Genomic DNA, 18,570 nt, shown 5'->3' on the forward strand with positions numbered 1-18,570 from the left:
AGAAGAAGAGTAAATGGGGGAGGCCAAGGGGGGGTGGTGCGGGGGGCGTGAGACCAAGACTGCTGATGTGACACATTCAGTGCTGGAGCGAATATGAATGGTTCAGCTCTCACAGTTGCTGTGCTGCAGTGCCGACAGTGTGCATCTGCAAACAGACTCCTTCTTCCGCTATCTTCTCACACTTGCTGCACACTCACTGTCACAGTGCCGCATCTTTAGGCTCGCTGGTGGGCAGGGCAGAGGCATCCGGCGGAGTATAATTCCAGCATTGCTTTTGAACGTCAACACACATGCACACATCCTCTCTACACTCTAACGCCATGAGCTAGAGAAGTGCCGACTCCACGCTTGAAGGGATCGCAAGTGACGGGCTCGGCTGGCAGGAGGACAGGAAATAAAAAGGCATATGCAGAGGAGGAGGAAAAAGTGGAGGGTGGTATGAAAATTGTCTGTACACATCAGCCAGCAGTGTTGACAAGATGTTGATTGAGCCAGTCTTGCCGTTTGGCTTCTGCGTACCCCGCCTTTGGTGTTTTTTTTTTTTTCTGCGAGACAGCTACAGGCTGGATTTGTGTCATCGTCCCAGCCCATCTCTGTCCCCAGCCCTTTGCTCCTTCTGTCTCACAGCCCTAATTTTCGCTCTCAAATTCCCTCCCGATTCCACTTTATTATCAGTCAAACTTATTTTGCTGTTTAGTTTAGTAAATGGTGGTAGAAAACACAGGAGTGCGCGTCATGTGACAACATAGCTCTGTGACAAATGAAGCGAGTTAATGAATGCTATTAAAAAAATCCACAAAATAATGAGGAGATAACATTGAAATAGTCTCCATCTCTTACTTTTGCTAAAAGGAGGTGAAATGAAAACAAGGAAAGTCTACATAGATTCTGTAGTGGGTCTGGACCGAATGCCCTGGGGTGTCAATTAATTTAGTCTGGGGATTTGTGGCCTACTCTCCCTAATTGAGCCCATTGGAGACCCCCTTGGCTCCTCACGATCGGATAGGAAGTAGTGCGTTTCATAATTAATACCCCCCCCTTTTATTATTATTATTTTTTAATGAGCATTGTAACGCAAGTGTGCGCCTCTCACTTACAGTAAAAGGCCATCGACGCCATGTTCGTTTTTGTAATGTTAGCTGCTGGTGTGATGAGTAAGGGTGACAACCTAATTCAAAGCAGCACATTGAAGTCAAAGCCGTGCTTTTGTGTGTTTTTCAACACAGAACACATCACGCTCAATGAGAGTCTCATTAGCGTTGCCTAATATGTGTGCTTTTTAAAGCTTAGAGGTTAATGCCCGACTTGCCGTCATCTCACTGAAGCTCTCTTTTAATTTGATACATAATTCTTTTTTTTTTTTTTTTGTCAGCAGCCAACAAGAGTCTCTTCAGAGAAAGCAGATGTGCTGTATTTTGGCCTCGGCTTGCAATGGATACACACAAAAGCACAAAGACCACTTCTAATTAAACCTGTTTTAATATTCCTCTTCTCTTTTTTCCTTTTCATGTTGCACATTAACAATGTTTTCTCTCTGTCCATAGAAAATAACTCCCGGCGATTAAACAAATTACTTTCTACCTCCATTGGGAGCCATGAATCTACTGGAAACAATAAAATGCTAAGATTCACTATATTTCCTCCTTTGTATTGTTACAAAGGCACCTTGACAGTATTTATAAACAACATTTTCTCTTTTGCTGCTTTTCCACCACACCATGCGAACAGCAACAATGGGGGCTCGCCTTTATATGGGCAAGTTTAGAAGACAAATTTTGTTCAACAGGAGTCGAAAGGCAACAAGAAAATGGCCCACTGCGGCAAAGTGGAGATTGTGGCACATGATACTGCAGTGTAGAGCTAAGGTACAGGGAATGCTAATGTTAGCATGTGTGTGTATTTTTTATTTTTTTTTGGTAATTTCTAGCCATGTATCGTCAAATATTGCAGTAATGCGGCAATGGCGAATCTGATCAACCAATGAGCGACCACGAGTGGTTTCGTAGGACAGTACAGGGTTTTGCCAGTGGAAAATCGTCAACAGCAAGTACGGTCGAGCTGTTTGGAGTCGGGTTGCTTACGATTGAAAAGGTGCGCGTGACTTAATTTCCCTGTTTTACCGGCACGTCGACTTCTCCGGGGAGAAAAGTTTTTAATTCAACATCAAATGCTCATTTTGTTCATTTGATTTCTTGTAAATGGAAACGTCCTTTTAACCCACAGATGAGCTGCCAGAAGAAAAGCGCGGGGGAGGAGAGCGGGTTGCTGTTACCTGCTGGCCTCAATACTTGCGCTTTGTATTGAGTAAAAGAAAGGAAGGAGAAAAACTCATTTCCTGAAATTCCATCTCTTAAGTGTTGATTAGTGAAGGAGTGTAATTAAAATGAAATGTGAAGTCAGGCTTTTTCAGATTTGCACCGCTTCCCTAAGAAAAATCAGGCCATGATTAAGGAATGAATGATTAATGAGTGAACTAATTAATCAATATATTATTAAAGCAGCAAGCGGTGTGAACAAGAAGTGGGCGAGATGGGCGAAGAATTAAAGAGATGTGCTATAACAAAAAAAAAGGTTGTGGGCTCATCTGGTTGTTTGTGTTCTTTTTTTTTCCCCCCCTCCGTTCACAGAGAAGCCGATGGATGGAGAGAAGTGACGGATGGGAGGAGATGCGGGCTGAAGCCTCTGCATCTGCCAGCAGCCTCTAGTGTGAGAGCCCTGACCTCAGAATACTGCATTTGCAAGTTCTGCTGCTTATCTCGAGGTCGGGTCGAGAGGTTGCGCGCGAGGGAGGATGGCGTGGCAAAGCATGAGCCCGCCGCGCTAATGATGTTTGCAATGCTAAGACGACACCGTGCGATGCACAGTCAACGTCTCTGACTATGCAAAAGTTCCTGAGCCAAGCCCCCCCTCTCCTGTGTGACCGAGCTGATGAGACATCACAGCAGGGTTTGATGTATAAATGTAACTGTGATATACTGGACGGCTTCAAGTCAGGTTTGACCTTTTTTTTTTTTTTTTGCGCTGGATACTAATGACTACAGTGAAAAAAAATGAACTATCTGTGTGATGCATCCCTCCCAGTGGAGCTCGGCACACTTTATCTTTTTGGCACGGGCTTCCTCCGCTACCTTTTGCTCAGCTTTCATGTCTGCCAAAAGTCCCCAGAGCTGGCACACAACGGGATGCGAAAGGCAAAAAAAAAAAAATATTATTTCATAAGCGGATGGGTTTATTGTTTCTTTTAAAATGTAGCATTGCTCTTTGAAGCTGCATTTTTACCCTCCCCCACGACACCAGGAAACTCATCCTCAAAGATTGAGTATGAGGAAAAAAGATCTTTCATTCCGGCATATCTTCCCTGGCATTTACTGGTGGCCTTATTAAGAGCCTTGTGAGTGACTGAGGCACCGTGTACTGGGGGACTCTTGGGGCGCCGAGGAGGGGTGTGCTGTAACATGCTGAGGGCAAAATAATAATATTGTTTATCAGCCCACTTTACTTAAAAAACAAAATGACTATGGATGCATTTCTCCCAAACTCATATCACTGTGCTGTTCTTTTTTTCTTTCATTTGTTGTTGTTGTTTTTTTTTCCATTGGAATTTTTTTAATATCCAAACTAGGAGCCAAAATTGGCTGGCAACCGGTTCAGGGTGTCCCCCGCCTACTGTCCGAAGACAGCTGGGATGGGCTCCAGCACGCCCCGCGACCCTTGTGAGGATAAAGCGGATCAGAAAATGGATGGATGGATGGATGGATGGACACTATAGTGGCACAACATCAACATATTAAAATGAAATTATTGATGAAAAGCAACAAGCAGGTTTTTATTTCAAGAAACTAAAAAATATATATTAAGTAACCGTATAGCCTACAGCAACCCAATAAAAAGCAATCAGGGAAGGCTCATTGACATCACAACTGCGATTTGGAACCTGAGAACTCTGTTTTCTTGCCTCGCACATGTCTGGCGCAAGGTGCAATCTTACTCTGCATGAGGGCGGGCTCGAGCAAGTTATGGTATTTTTGCAGACCCGAACAAGCCGGTGAACGTTTTGCACCATTGTGAGAGTGAACATAGCTGACTTGATTTCAAAGTCAAAGCGGCTCCTCTTGTTTCCTTTAAATGCATGCTGAAAGTGCTTGACACGACGGAAGCAGAAACTGATTCGCTCGTGATCTGTGGCAGGTTTTTGGCATGCAAAATACGTTCATGAGAATCGGTAAGCAGACCTCAACGGGAGGATAAAGTTGGCGAGGGAGAGCATACATCTGTGAGGTGGGGATTTGAAGACCGCCTTCCACCCTGATCGTTCGTGCCAGTGTGTGACCCCGCCCCACCCCAAAAGCCATGCCGCTGTCACCGGGGTGATTTAAAAAAAATAGCTGTCATAAAGATGCTAATAATAAAAAAATGTGTTCAATGAATACATTTCTGCAATTATGTAGTGGGCATGATGCACGCTGTTGTCTTTTTGATGTATGAAATACGATAACATCCTCGACACGTTTGCGGAGGTCTCCGTACACCGCCACCAAATTGACGAAAATTGCATTACACGACCTGCGCCAATACTTAGACCTGGTTCCAGCAGGCATAAAAGTTTACGTGACTGTATCCTACCAATATGCCACATGCGCTGGGCGCAAGTCAAAAGCATCGCCCGCCAAAGTGCAGCGCGGCGTGCCAAATTGCCAAACCAGCTCAACAAGGCTGGCACCCGCATGGAATTTATGAGCACGGATATTGAGACCTGACACTTTTGGTGGAGGCATGAGCGCGTGCAGTAATTCCTGCTTGTATTTATGATTCTATATGCTTTCTACAGCACATTGACTACATCCATCGGAGTCATATTATTTGCATTTGTCAAATTTTAAAACCACATACAGTCTTAATTTCAGGCGCAGTAGTTATGTTCGTTCAGTTCAGAGGTTTGGGTTTGAATCTCAGCGATGGCTCTCCTGTGTGGTGCTTGCGTGTTCTTCCCGTGCTTGCGCGGGAAGTCTCTGCCTTCCTCCCACATTCCAAAAACATGCAAGTAAGTTCACTGAAGAAACTAAATTGCCCATCGGGGTGAACATTGGTGTAAATGGTTGTTTGTCAAGATGTGCCCTGCGATTGAATGGTGGCGAGAGAGTCCAGGGTGTGCCTCACCTCTTGCTCCAGGTCAGCTGTGATAGGCTCTAGCTCAACTATGACCCTAATAAGGAGAAGCCTAATAGAAAATTGAGTGTCGTCAAAATTTTGTTTCAGACCGGACGCAGGAGAACACATGCATGCATACGTGGTGTTTCATTCGGAAGTCATAACACCGACGACAGGCCCGGCATGCAGATGACATCTTTTGCACATCCTACATTGTTTTTGTGATTTGCTTTATAGGATAGCATCATTTCTCTTCTCGAGCGGTGTTTCTTCTTTTCTTTTAATTTTATTTGGTGAATTCTCATGGCCCGTTCTGTTCCCAAACGTACCGTAGCATTCCACGGGTTTTCAGCATCAAGTGGCCGTGAATGAGTCTTTGTAACAGTGGCTGGTTTCCTCATTGAGCATGGAACAGTGGACATATGGCGGCTGTGTCTCGGGATGCGTGACGGCAGAGAATGCCGAGGGTTGGTCTCTCGACCTCGGCTTGGCCTCTCGCACTTCAACACCCGCCACACTTAGGTCTGCTGGTTTGATTGACTTAAACACTTCATTGTGCGCTCTGTCTTTGCACTGGGGTTTAACTTTTCTATGGCCCTTAGTTGGGACAGATGTGCACTTAAGAACTAGTGTACCAAACACGCAGCACGTGTCCTTTCTTCCTTTCTCAGGCTACACCCCAACACTCGCAGGCAAACCCTCATTTTGCCTATGCCGAGTCTATTATCACAAGAAGATAGACTTTAAAAAATTTATTCATATCTGAATCGTGTGTGTGTGTGTGTGTGTGTGTGTGTGTGTGTTTGTTTCACTCCACCCCCTTTTTTTCGTCTAGTCACAAATGATATAGTGGTCCACTCCTCACTTCCACGCTGGTAGCGTGAGTTCGGTTCCTCTCCTGGTGATTGTGAATGCAAATTGTGATTTGTCTCTCTCGACATGTGCTATGTAACTGATGGGAGACCAGTCCAGAGTTTAGTCTGCCGTTTGCCCAAAGTTAGCTCGGATAGTCTCTAGCTCCCCACGGCACTGAAAAAGGACAAGCTGTATCGACAAACGATGGATGTCTGGCTTCATTCGAAGCCACCTAGCGTGCCACTTCGACCGTTTCCCTATTCTCTCTGCAAAATTAGAAGCGAGATACCTCCAGTTTGGACTGGTGACAAACAAGTGAATCGTCACAGGTTTCTCAGCCCATCTGGAGTGATGATCCATCATTAGATCGAATGTTTAAAGTCTTTCACTTTGCCTGCTGGCTAATACTGATCCCATATCACCCTTATAGGATGCGGTATGAATCACAGGAAGTTGAAATCGATCCATAAAGATTGTGCTGCTTGATTACAGATGAAAAAAAAAATCCAATTTGGCTTAGCCCCTTCGATGCCTTCGAGCCCGACGGATCTTGTGAGCAAATGGGCGAGTGCCTCCATGTCTATAAACAGCTTTTATTTTTTTTTGAAAAAAAGCTTTCTCCGTTTCCCATTGTCTGATTTGAGCCCTTCATTTGACATCTTCACTTTGCTCTGTCCGTCCCGCACTAAAAGCAACCTTCTTAAGGGAGTCCTCTCCTAATTCTTAATTAAAACAGTCTCCTACTGCCCAACCCAGCATCCCAGGGGCTGTCTGAAAGCAGCTTAGAACAATCAAGAGGACGGATTAGAAGTGAGAAGAAAAGCCGAGGTAGAGGCAAAGAAGGGATGGGGGAGAAACAACAACAAGAATGCGGTGGCGGGGAGAAAAATATAGCAAGGAGGGAAAGAATTGAGCCCTCTCCTTCATCCCCTGATCCTCTCTCCTTCTCCCCTTTGTTCAATGGCTCCCTCCCGCCCTCTCTGGGCTCTGGAGTTTTGGCCTGACCTATTGACATTCAGCTTCTCGGCAGATTAAGCAGTGAATGGAGCCTCTGGAAAGGGTAAACACACTGGAGGAAAAATGACCAACAGGAGGCAACCATATTGGATTCTAATTAACCGCCAGGAGAGATGGCTCCGGGCGTGTTAAGTGCTGTGGGACACAAGTTAGAGACCCAAACATCAAGCAAACAACACAAGTCCCATCACTTTGTTGTATGGCTTCATTTAGGTCTCTTCTCCGAACCCTCCACTCTCTCTCTCTCTCTCTCTCTCTCTCTCTCTCTCTCTCTCCCCCTCCATCTATTTGCCAGCTGTTGCAACATCCGACCTGGCAAAATGGCAAACTGATTCTCATTAAGGCACCCCTCCGAGATCCATTTTTATTCCTTTTTCCCGACTCTTCATTTCTTCTTTGGCCAACCTCGAAAAGCGATAAGGTTAAATTAGCGAGGAAATACTCTGAGAAATTATTTGATATTGAGCAGATTAAATTATGTGACATGCAGAGGAAAGATGGGGAACCCAAGTTTCTTCACTGCTCTCTTTGGAGTTAAGGAATCTCGGTGACCACGACCCACGGGCCCCTTTCGGTATTTCCCTCCGTCCCAATTAAACAGAACGCTCGTTGGCTCCTTTTTAAATGTGAACTTCATCATTGGTGCAGTGGAGCCCTCAGCCTTTGAGTGGTCCCCTGATTAGACACTCTCACAATGGTCCAGAGTTGTCTTGCACATAGAACCACAAGTACTAATGAGACTGCTTTCATTAATAGTGTGAGAGGGCCCAAGGCTGGCGACACAAATGTGTGTGTGTGTGTGTGTGTGAGTGTGTGTGTGTGTGTGTGTGTGTGTTGGGTGGGGGGAGACAGACCCTGCCAGATACAAGCCACTGTCACCTCAGCAGGCAACACAAGCAATTCATTAATTGGTGAGAAAACACACACACACACACACACACACACACACACACACACACACACACACACACACACACACACACACACACTTTGCTGTGAACAGACAGCCGAGTGTGGTGGGTATTCCATGAACCCGCGCTGCTTGTTAGCACATTACCTGGGATCAAAGAGCCAAAGGCCGTGGAGAGGAATCATTATTTGCTCTGGAAAAACTGCAGCTCCGTGTTACAGAATATCTGTCCTTTGTCAAAATGGCAGCCTCATCCGTTTTCTTACAAAACTAACAAAAAGCAACCTGTTCTCTTGCCATCATCATGTGAGTCTTTTGAAAGCTCTTGAGAACATTTTTTTCCCCCCGCCTCGATTCAAGTGGGAATGAATTGGACTTCACTTGTGATCCAAGCCTGGAGGTATAAAAGAGCCGCATGAACGCTGCCTATTTTCACACTATTACCACAGCAGTCATGGCTGTATTAGGTTGAAATGGGCCATTGATTTCTCTCAGCCCCCACAAAAAAACTAGTCCAGGCCAGTTCTGAGATCCACCTTGTTTATTTTTTAAAAACAAAATATCACATGCCTAATGATTGCAACGCATCCCTTTCAAACCCAATAGAAGAGCACAACAGATATAATGTGCCCCTACTTGGTGGAGTTAAACAAAGGCCCCACCGGTTGAAATTGCCTTTTAAAGAACTGCCTGGTGCAATCAGGGAGCAGGCCTGAGTTGCTGTTGTGGATCAAAATGAGTGCTCAGAGAAAGAAAGGCTGAGGTCTGTGGAGCAAAGAAAGGTTCATCTCAAGTGTTACGCTTCGAGAGTCTCCTCCAGGCGCTTTGAATGAGCCAACAATCAGCCCTTGCTGCCCCTCAATCTCTTAGTCAGCTGTTTAACTGCCCGCTGATGGAGGGGCTTCATTAGGGGCTTATTTATCTTTCCATGTACAGTATCTCAGCCCCGAAAGACCACTGACAAGCTCAGTCCACCCAAAAACACACACAGATAAGATGGAAATGCCCTCTTTGCAAGGATTCTCAACGAGTGGGTCGAGACCCAAAAAGTGTTTTTTTTTTTTTTTCCCCCCGACGAAGAAGAGACCAGTGCCAAAATGTATGAATTTTGCGGCTTTTTTATTGGTGCAGTTGCAGCGAATTGCACTTTTTTTCTTTCCTCAATTTCTTAACAAGAGCACTTTGAACACGTGTGTGTTATGTTTCGAAATATGACGTAAATATGTTTTCAGAGACTATTTTTGAACTCCTCTGTGGTGGTACAGTTTGAGCAAAAGTTTCAGGAATTTTTTTGTTTCAGAGATTGAACCACCATTATGTAGGAAAGTAGTGCATGTGTCCTGGCTACTCAGTACAACATGATGCAAAGCGACAATGGTAACTGAAAACGGGAATCAATAGCATGAAGTTAGAAAGGTTTTTTTCCCCACGAAGCTCAAACGCTTCGATATCAATTCTTTCTGCCTTTTATTATTAGCAGTGGAGAACTTCTTTTTACACTGACAAGCCAGTTAGGAATCTTAAAACGACAGTTTCAGTCTTTTTGTGAGGGGGCTCGCCTTCGGTCATCCTCAGTCACAGTCAATGCCAAGTTGTACTCATAACAGTCAGTCGTATATTTTTACTTTCATACTTATTTTTACGCTTGCGCGGCAGTTAACAGATTCATTTGATCTCCATTTTTGTCAATGGGCCAAGTTGCTTCAGGTCGACCAGTTTTGTGGAACATCTATAGTCAGTCGTGTTCAATCTTTAAGGTTCCACTGTGTAAGCTACACGCGCACACACGTACACGCACACAGGCACAGACACACACACATGTTGTTGGCGGGTTTCTTTGATAGTTTATGTGGTGGCTCTGAGACGTAATACCACCCGAACCAAAGAGTGGGCCGTGTCGACCCCGTGACCTAACTAGGAGACGCTCCCCAACGAGCCACAACAAACATCTTGCCGAAGCCACTCTCCAGCTTTGATGCGAGGAAGCAGAGTGGAGCGCTCATGCTGCCCCCACCCCTCCATTCAAACATCTCCCTTTCCTCCCATGTCTAGCGAGTGTATTAAACACAATTCCACCTGCACCGAGTCTGCATGCACCTCAAAGAGCAATCTCAGAAGAGGGCTTTTCCATCTTATCTCTCTTAGCCCTTTTAGTGCCCGCTCTCATCCTCGCTCGCTCAATCCTTGCCCCCATCTTTTTATTTTTTTCCAGCTTCTTTTAACATGATCACTTGAATGTATAAAATACAGAAGATTGTGCCTATCACTGTCCGTCTATCCCTCCGTGTGTATTTCCTTTGCAGCCTATTGTTTTATTTACCTAATGACGGTGTCTCCGCTCATGTAATTAGCACAAAAAATAACGGCTGTCTCTCCCCTTTGCCCCTCCCTTTGCAGCTTCTGAGAAAACAAATTATGGAGAACAATAGGTACAAATGGATCCTGCACCAAACCCCATGATGGATGCAGCCCTGCATCTCATCCTTTTTCTCACTTACTCTCCCTCCCTTCTTCATTATGTTCAGCTTTATATGTCTCCGCTTGGAAATAGTAGCAACTTCCAACTCCATTTTCATTGTATGCTTTGTCTTCTGTTCCAGCACTGACATCATAAGCAGCTCGGTCCTTTTTCCAGCCATTTCTTCCCTCCGCTGTTGTCTGTACTGGCGTTGCCTTCTCTTCTATCCTCCGGTGCATTCACAGAACACGCCTGGGACTTTCGAAAGCAAACATCATGTGCCATAGCCCCATCTGTGGATAGTCTGAGCAGGGAACAATCAGTCCCTCTCCTCTGCTTCGTTCCTCCTTCCAGCCCCCTGGGATTGACGCAGAAGTAGGATGCCTCAGTCAGACGGGTGCAATGTGCTGGAACAATGGTTTGGGCTGCTTCATTCTACCAAGGGTGTTAAGTTCACCTCAGCCAGCTTGGCAAGCACTTATCCGACTGTTACTGGCCTCCTTAGTGCAGCTTCCCGGGAATGTGGCAGAAGAAGCCTCCCATGATACACATCCACATCTCTACCCACACATATACGGACGCATACAGCCGCCCCGCGCATGTCAGAGTAGACACCTGAGAGCTCGCGTTTGGCCCCACAGGTGCTGGAATATCAACTTTCCATAAATCCCCTTCAGAGCATGTGGTAAGTTACACCCTGGTTGTTTTCTTTCACCCCTGCCACGCCAAAAAAAGAGAAAAGCAGCAGGTTTGCTTTCCACCAATTCAAGCGTATCCATTACCTGAGATGTTCGGCTCCTGGCAGTAAATCCCTTTGACCCTTCCCATTTTTTCTGTCTGCCTCTCTCCCACCCCCTTATTCCCATGCTGAGCCCATGGCGGTTTGCACATTGCTTTTTTGTGGCCAAAAAGACAGCCGGGGAGAGAGCGAGAGACACCTTTACCTCCTCCCGCTTCAACCACCACCCACATACGCCGGTTCTCGTGTTTCAACACAGCTCAATAACATTACCATGTTTTGCCATCGGGGGAAGTCGCAGTTAAAAGCCAGATCAATACGGTTTGATTGACATCCTTCAGTTGATAGCAAATTGGCTGACATCTTTCTCGGACCTCTGGAGGCGAGAAAGAAAAATCAGCGGCGCGGGAAAGAAATACAAAGCAAAGGCAATTCATCCACCCGTTTTCTCAACAACACGAGACAGACATAATAGGACTGTAAACGGGATTGATGCACCGCCAAGCCACTATTTTGGTTCATGTTTGAGTCAGCAAGACAATATTGGCCCTGGCAATCCGAGCTCATTAAACAACAAGAAGATACGATTGCCGTGGTTGAACCTCACAATTAAGCTGTACTTCAGCGCAACTGGAAAAATGCCTCATATTTCAACATTATTTGCAAAGTGCTAGGATCTGTTTCTTTTTCCTTGAGCGATATCTTTGCCAGCGATGAGCTTCCACTTTGAGCCAAAACAATCGAGTACGTGTTCAGCTTCAAACGCCTCCTTAAATCTGGCGCGATGCTCTGCTTTTTCAAACATCTCAACCACGGTACTTGCATGTGCAAAAGGTATCCACAAATTCTTCTCACATATTTCTTTATATCATTTGAATGAATACTGCCAACCAAGCTATTTTATGGCTAAGCATCAATTGTGTTGCAGTGAAAAACAATGTTATATGCACGAGGATCCGTTTTTCTCATATGTGTAATTTGTAAAAAAGATGGCATGCCGTGTTCTTGGAGCATTATTAATTAGACAATCGGACTTTGACTAATCATTCCAGAAAAGGCACAAAGCCCTGAAGAAGCCGCACACTCATGTCAACTTATCATCACAACAATGGGTGCCCTTGACCCCGGTGACTGCATGCGTACATGCGTCGGTGAATTCATGGTGAGTCACTTGTGGGGAATGAGCGTATGTCATCAGCCCATAGCATCCTGCAGAACATTTCAGATCTTCTCCTGTTTGGAAATGCCTTCTTTTCTTTGCAGGGCAAAAAGAGTGGTGGAGGTATTTCTACCTAAGCTTGTTTTTCCACATAATCCTCCTACAGCCGAGCTATGTTTGATACAAGGTTAAGGAATACAAGATAACACATATTGCTGTGCTGCCCTGGACACGTTTCAATTTTCTGTGAATGTGTGTGTGTGTGTGTGTGTGTGTGTGTGTGTGTGTGTGTGTGTGTGTGTGTGTGTGCGTACCAGGTATGACATTCTTCTCTTGCCTGATTGGAGGATAAAAATGAATCAGTTACTTTATTACTGCTGTATGTTGAAGGTATACTGTATATCCCTTGGGCAGGAATTGTCATTGGATGCGTGTATGTGTGTCCGTGTGCATGTGCGTGCGTGCTTGTGGAAAAAGGGGAGGTAAATGCAAGCCAACCGCTCAAAATATCTTCTACTGTATAAACGTGACTTAATCCCTCAAGGTGCTGTTTTAATGACATGCTCAGAATTAATTCTCAGTCCTCCCCATCTTTCCCTTACGTTGTTTGCAAAGGAGAATGAAAGAGTAAACAATTTTGGGTCGCACGGTGACGATCCAGCCCAAGGTGAAGTCGCCGGGGAAGATGTCTCCAGGCAAAGGCAGGAAGTTAACACGATCCCCCTCCATTGTCCTGTTTCTTTGTCATTTCCTTCCCGGATGTGCCGACTGGCCCAGAGGGAGACAAGGTGAGGATGTGCACAAGGAGAAAGTGAAGACAAAGGAAGATGGGTGGGCTGAAGAGGACAAGTGCCATCAACAGTTAGCTACCTGGCTTCCTGTGCTGGGTCAGAGCAGCGAACACGACGGGCTAATTTGCGAACAGCTGATAACAATGCACAGGGACATACTGCCAAGTTCTTTATCTGTGTTTACCCAAATGGCAAAGCTGATTAGAGGCAGGCGACATTATGAAGTGCCATTGTTTCCTTTCTTCTTTGCGCACGTGTAGGGGCTGTTTATGAAGGATCACAATGCAATGTGTGCACCGTGTCTACAGGATGAGGAGAAAGCAGCAGGCCATTGTTTAACAGCTTGGTCATTCATAACTGTTTGTTTGAGTGCGCCTCCTGCAGAAAATGAGCGTTTAGACAGGAAAGGAGCAAATGAGAGCGCCTGTTAGAAGCCCTCGTGCCTAAAATCGTGGTCTCTCGTCAAATAGGCACCGTGGCCTCGATATTCACGGACAGCGCAGGTGTGCTGGACTGCGAGCCTCATTTAGTGTGTTTGGAAATTGGCAGACGGCTCTGTGCCATGCTGGGCTTTTCCGGGGTACCCAGGGCATTTCATTTGACACACATGACAATTTAGAGGCTGAAAGAAGACTAAACTTTACACCTGCTAAAACCATGTCGAAGTATTGGCGCAGGTGGTGTAAGGCGATTTTGGTGAATTTGATCGAGGTGCAGGCAAACAGATGTTTGGCACAGGCAGGCATTGTATTGCACTTTTTTATCTGACAACAGTGTGCGTTGTACCCCCTGAAGAATTGCAGAAATCAATTTAGCGAACACAGTAGTATTATCGGCATATTATTAGCCTATATTTTTAGAATTAACCCCTTGGCCGCAAAGCATGTATGGAGATGGGTCGTTGGGGGGGGAAACATGGACATGAACGCCCAGGCTACAAGGTGGTCACTTTCTAGATGCGATCTGTGATCACCCGAGGTAACTTTACATCATTGCTCCATGGAAGTCTGCTTGCAGTTTCTTCAAAACGTACTTTGCACGCTTCGACCTCCTGCATTGACGCCAGCAAATCAGTTTCTGCTTCTGCCGTGTCAAGGAATACTCGCCTTTCGCGTGCCTCTTTCAAAGGGACTAAGAGGAGCCCATGGGCGACGAAGCGAGTCGGCCGTGTTTACGGCGACACTGGTGCAGCTGCGTGCGTTTGAAAAATACCAACAGTTTGTGTCGCCTGCCCATTCGCACAGTTAGACAGCGTACCAGACTTGCATTGGGCATGAATCGACTTAAGTCTGCTTCTGTTCCGCTTCATGGCTCTTGTCCTTTGTCTGCATGGATGGATAAATAGATAGATGATCTAAATACTATGTTAAATAACAGCAAAAACCAATACACAGATAGACAGGAAGTCAAAGTAAGCTAAAATGCATCTTTGCCATGACTTCGCCTCCTAAATAATGCAAGACACTCCTCTCCAGGAGTCAGCTGCATCCAAATTTTGCTGGATCGACACTATGCATCTCGTGTCCAAAGCTGGCTGACTGGCTGAAGTTCCTGCCAACAAACTTTCTCCCGCTAAGGAAATAAAATGAGTATGAATGGTGGGTGGTGACGGTGGGGGAAGTTAAGAGAAATGACGAGTGAATGTGTTCGACATGCGGCGGAAAAGGTTAACGACGCTCTGCCGCTTGTCCCCAGTGTTTTCCCGCCGCGTGCAATTATTAAGACACTGGTGACACATCTAAGCCCTATGCCTGCAACAAGGCTCTCTTCCTTCTCTCCTCCACCCACAATGACGCACCCCCCCAACCCCCTCCCTCCACAAGAATTCAAAGAACCATAGCTCATGAAATATGCATACTTTCTTAAAGCCACCCTATTGGGGGCCAGGCTGTCACTGGGCCCACAAACATGTCTGCACCGCACAAGGATGAGACAAATCTCTAGTAATGGGCAAGAGGGGAGATGATGCTTGGTAACGGCTTTGTAGGTGTGTGTGCGTGTGCGCGTGTGTTTGTGTCAGCTCATTAAGAAGATGCACTTGCATGTCCGCATGACCCTTTGTCACGTGTTCACCAAAAAAAACAGAGTAAAGGGAGACAAATAAAGACTTCTGGCAAGGAATGAGGTGACTTTTTTTTCTCCACGACGATGCACCATGGAGCGGCGACACAACTTAAAGAGGAAGCAGGAGAAACTTGTAATCTCTGCACTCAGCCTTTGAACTCGGCCCGATGAGACACAAGCTTCCTAAAGCAAAAAAACAAAAAAAATCCAAGGTTTCCAAAGAAGCGCTCGCAGAAGATTACTCAGAATACTGATGTAGAGTCCAATCAGATTCCTCAGGGCGCCAAAAGGGACTCTACGGGAAAGTAAAGTGCGAGTGGGGAAAAGGACGGTATACACCCTGCGTGCAATCATGCGTCTTGTAGCAAAAATGGTGACAAAAATGACATTTTCTCCATCACTTATCCACTACTTGCCTCAGATTTGGTCAATCTGTATTCTGCTTCAAAATGGAACTGTGAGCGCCTGAAAACCTCACTGATTTTGGAAAGCGTCAGCCCCTCAGTCAGTGAGGGTCTCCAACATTCAGAATCTCACATTTATTGGAGAGGCCATTGAGAGCAGCAAGTAAACAGCAGCAAAGTGGAGACTGTGGAGGTCAAAGTGAGAGATTGGAAACATACATCCATTTTTGATCACACTTTTCCTCGTTTGGTTTGCTGGCGGGCTGGAGCCTTACAAAAGCTTACAGCAAGATCAGGTTGATGATGCCCAACAGGTGACCAGCAGTGGCATTAAAAGAGAAAAAAAAAAATCATCAATAGGTCTGGAAAAAAAATAGGGCGGCAAGATGTCAAGGTAACCTGTAGGTGGTTCTTTGTACATGATAAAGCCACATTCATTTGTGTGCAGCAAACAGGTTCTTAATGGACAGTTGGGGGTTGGAGTGACTGTGTGAAAGCTTGAACAAGAACAACAAGGAAAAAAAGCGCTTCAAGGTGTCTTACGATCTAATTGGGGCTGCAGCTGCTACCATTTTCATGATTTGGGTATGCGTGCGCGAGTGTGTGTGTGTGTGTGTGTGTGTGTGTGTGTGTGTGTGTGTGAATGTGTGCTGGATTTGGAAAGAGTGGGCTAAAGTGCCACTGCCTTGCTACTGGCTCTTCCCTCCTTATCCAGCTGTTGCTCGTCTGTCAGAGAGCAAAGGTCTGCTGGCGCGCCATCAGCCTCAACCCCAGCCTCCCTCATGACCAAGGGGGGGCTAAAGGTACAGAGGTGCTCCCAACAAATGGCGTTTAAGTAAACAATAGCCTACCATTTGTTAAATAACCTGAAATTCTGGCTTGTGATGCAGACATATTTTGTTTCCCTCAAGGTGTTAAATTAACACGTTTGTGCATTGTGTGCGTGCGTGTGTGTGTGTGTGTGTGTGTGGGGGTTGGAGTGACTGTGTGAAAGCTTGAACAAGAACAACAAGGAAAAAAAGCGCTTCAAGGTGTCTTACGATCTAATTGGGGCTGCAGCTGCTACCATTTTCATGATTTGGGTATGCGTGCTCGAGTGTGTGTGTGTGTGTGTGTGTGTGAATGTGTGCTGGATTTGGAAAGAGTGGGCTAAAGTGCCACTGCCTTGCTACTGGCTCTTCCCTCCTTATCCAGCTGTTGCTCGTCTGTCAGAGAGCAAAGGTCTGCTGGCGCGCCATCAGCCTCAACCCCAGCCTCCCTCATGACCAAGGGGGGGCTAAAGGTACAGAGGTGCTCCCAACAAATGGCGTTTAAGTAAACAATAGCCTACCATTTGTTAAATAACCTGAAATTCTGGCTTGTGATGCAGACATATTTTGTTTCCCTCAAGGTGTTAAATTAACACGTTTGTGCATTGTGTGCGTGCGTGTGTGTGTGTGTGTGTGTGTGTGTGTGTGTGTGTGTGTGTGTGTGTGTGTGTGTTTTCTTTAGCTCTGGCACAACGCTGATAAGTCACAGTCTCTGAGAGTTAATTACCGCGAGCTATTTTTTGCATCAGGACATATGCGAGTTATTAGCAATCAGTCAGGAGCCAAATCGTGCTTGGAAGTGCAGAAAGTTTAGGGTGGCTTACTTTTAAAAGGACGCCCCTTTGACTTCGTTCATCAATCTGCTCAACTCGATTGGGTGTTTTCAGGTTTCAGTATTTTGATTTAAGGATTATTTAAGTGTTGGGGGCGACGGTGACGTAACCCCCCACCCCCCAAATTAAAGCAAAAAAACAAATGCGCTCTCTATTCCTAGCACGTAAATATATTGAATGTACGCAGACTTTTTTTATTCATCCGCCCTCACATATTCAGTTTGACAATACACAACATGTAGCCCAACTTTCCCTTCAGTGTCTCCGCATCGGTGACCATCTTCACGCGCTCCCCGCAAGAATCCCGAGCAAAGTGCGTGTAATCCACTCACTGCCGCGCCACTCGCCATACAGTGTGGGATCCACTGATGCAATCATGCTTGCCCAACTAATTGCACGCGTAATTCCACATCCGAGTTTATGCGTGAGTGTTGTGTTGTCCTGCGCGGAGCGGCGCGTCGCACCGGCTGCCTTGACGCAGCGCGCCTTAAACGCACTAAAACGTCCATCTTAGACAACAAGGAACAAATAAAGAGTGAGCCATACCTGAAGCCATAAGGCAAAAGATGAGGTAAAGCACGGTCATCGTAGTTGTTCCCCCGTGGCCGCGTGGAGAAACGCCTGCTCCGTCTGTTTGGTGCGGGGCTGCTGGTGGTCCACTCACTCGCACGCTCTCCCGTGATACGATCCACTCGAGTGCAATCGCTGTGAATAAGTCCCAACACTTGATTTAAGTCGAGTCACAGATGCATTGTTTCCTACTCCTGATAACTTTCCACTCTGCAGAATCAAAGCCACGGGCTGGAAGCGCGGTCCACTTGTTCACTGCTGCGCGCTCGCCTCCAGGACTGTGCGCACTTGTGATGATGGAGCCGGCTGAAGTTGCCTCTCTCCTCCTCCTCCTCCTTCTTTTCCTCCGTGTGAGTGACTCTCTCGCTGTTATATGTATGGAACAGACGCACCTCTCACGCACACTCCTCTCCGCTTCTTGCCAACGGGAGACGCGCACTGACACTCTCTGTTGGGAGCTTACACCACATTTGGCACTAAGCTTAGTGTGCGGAGCCCCTCTGCTTCACACGCACCCCGGTGGGGTGGTGGGAAGGGTGAGCTAACCTCACCCCCCCCCATCCTTTCCCCCGCCTCTTCGGCCCCCCTATTGGCTGAGCTGGCGTCAAGGGGAGGGCTTCGTTTGAAACAGTTAGCCCAAGTCAAACGTGTGCTTGAATAAGCATTTTGCTGTGCAGACGCCCAGACGTTAACGGACGCTATCATAATCGGAGGTGGCCATTATTTACACCTTGTACTGGAAGTGCAGAAAGATTGTGGTGCAAGTAAGTAGAAGCACTGATTCAATGCCTTGACTTGAATGGAAAAAAGTAC

General features: G+C 46.2%; 1 protein-coding gene across 2 annotated transcripts in view; it reads right to left on the reverse strand.

Moving 5' to 3' along the window:
- kirrel3l (kirre like nephrin family adhesion molecule 3, like) overlaps positions 1–18,278 on the reverse strand; it is a 47,847-nt gene extending 29,569 nt beyond the window's left edge. For both annotated transcript variants that reach the window (XM_019872887.1, XM_019872886.1), the window contains exon 1: positions 17,734–18,278. In XM_019872887.1, the coding sequence (XP_019728446.1) occupies positions 17,734–17,773 (40 nt within the window). In that variant the 5' untranslated portion in view covers positions 17,774–18,278. The remainder of the gene's footprint in view (positions 1–17,733) is intronic.
- Positions 18,279–18,570: the final 292 nt, after the last annotated feature.

The sequence above is a fragment of the Hippocampus comes genome, unplaced genomic scaffold (assembly GCF_001891065.2).
Source record: "Hippocampus comes isolate QL1 unplaced genomic scaffold, H_comes_QL1_v1.1 scaffold242, whole genome shotgun sequence".
NCBI lineage: Eukaryota > Metazoa > Chordata > Actinopteri > Syngnathiformes > Syngnathidae > Hippocampus > Hippocampus comes.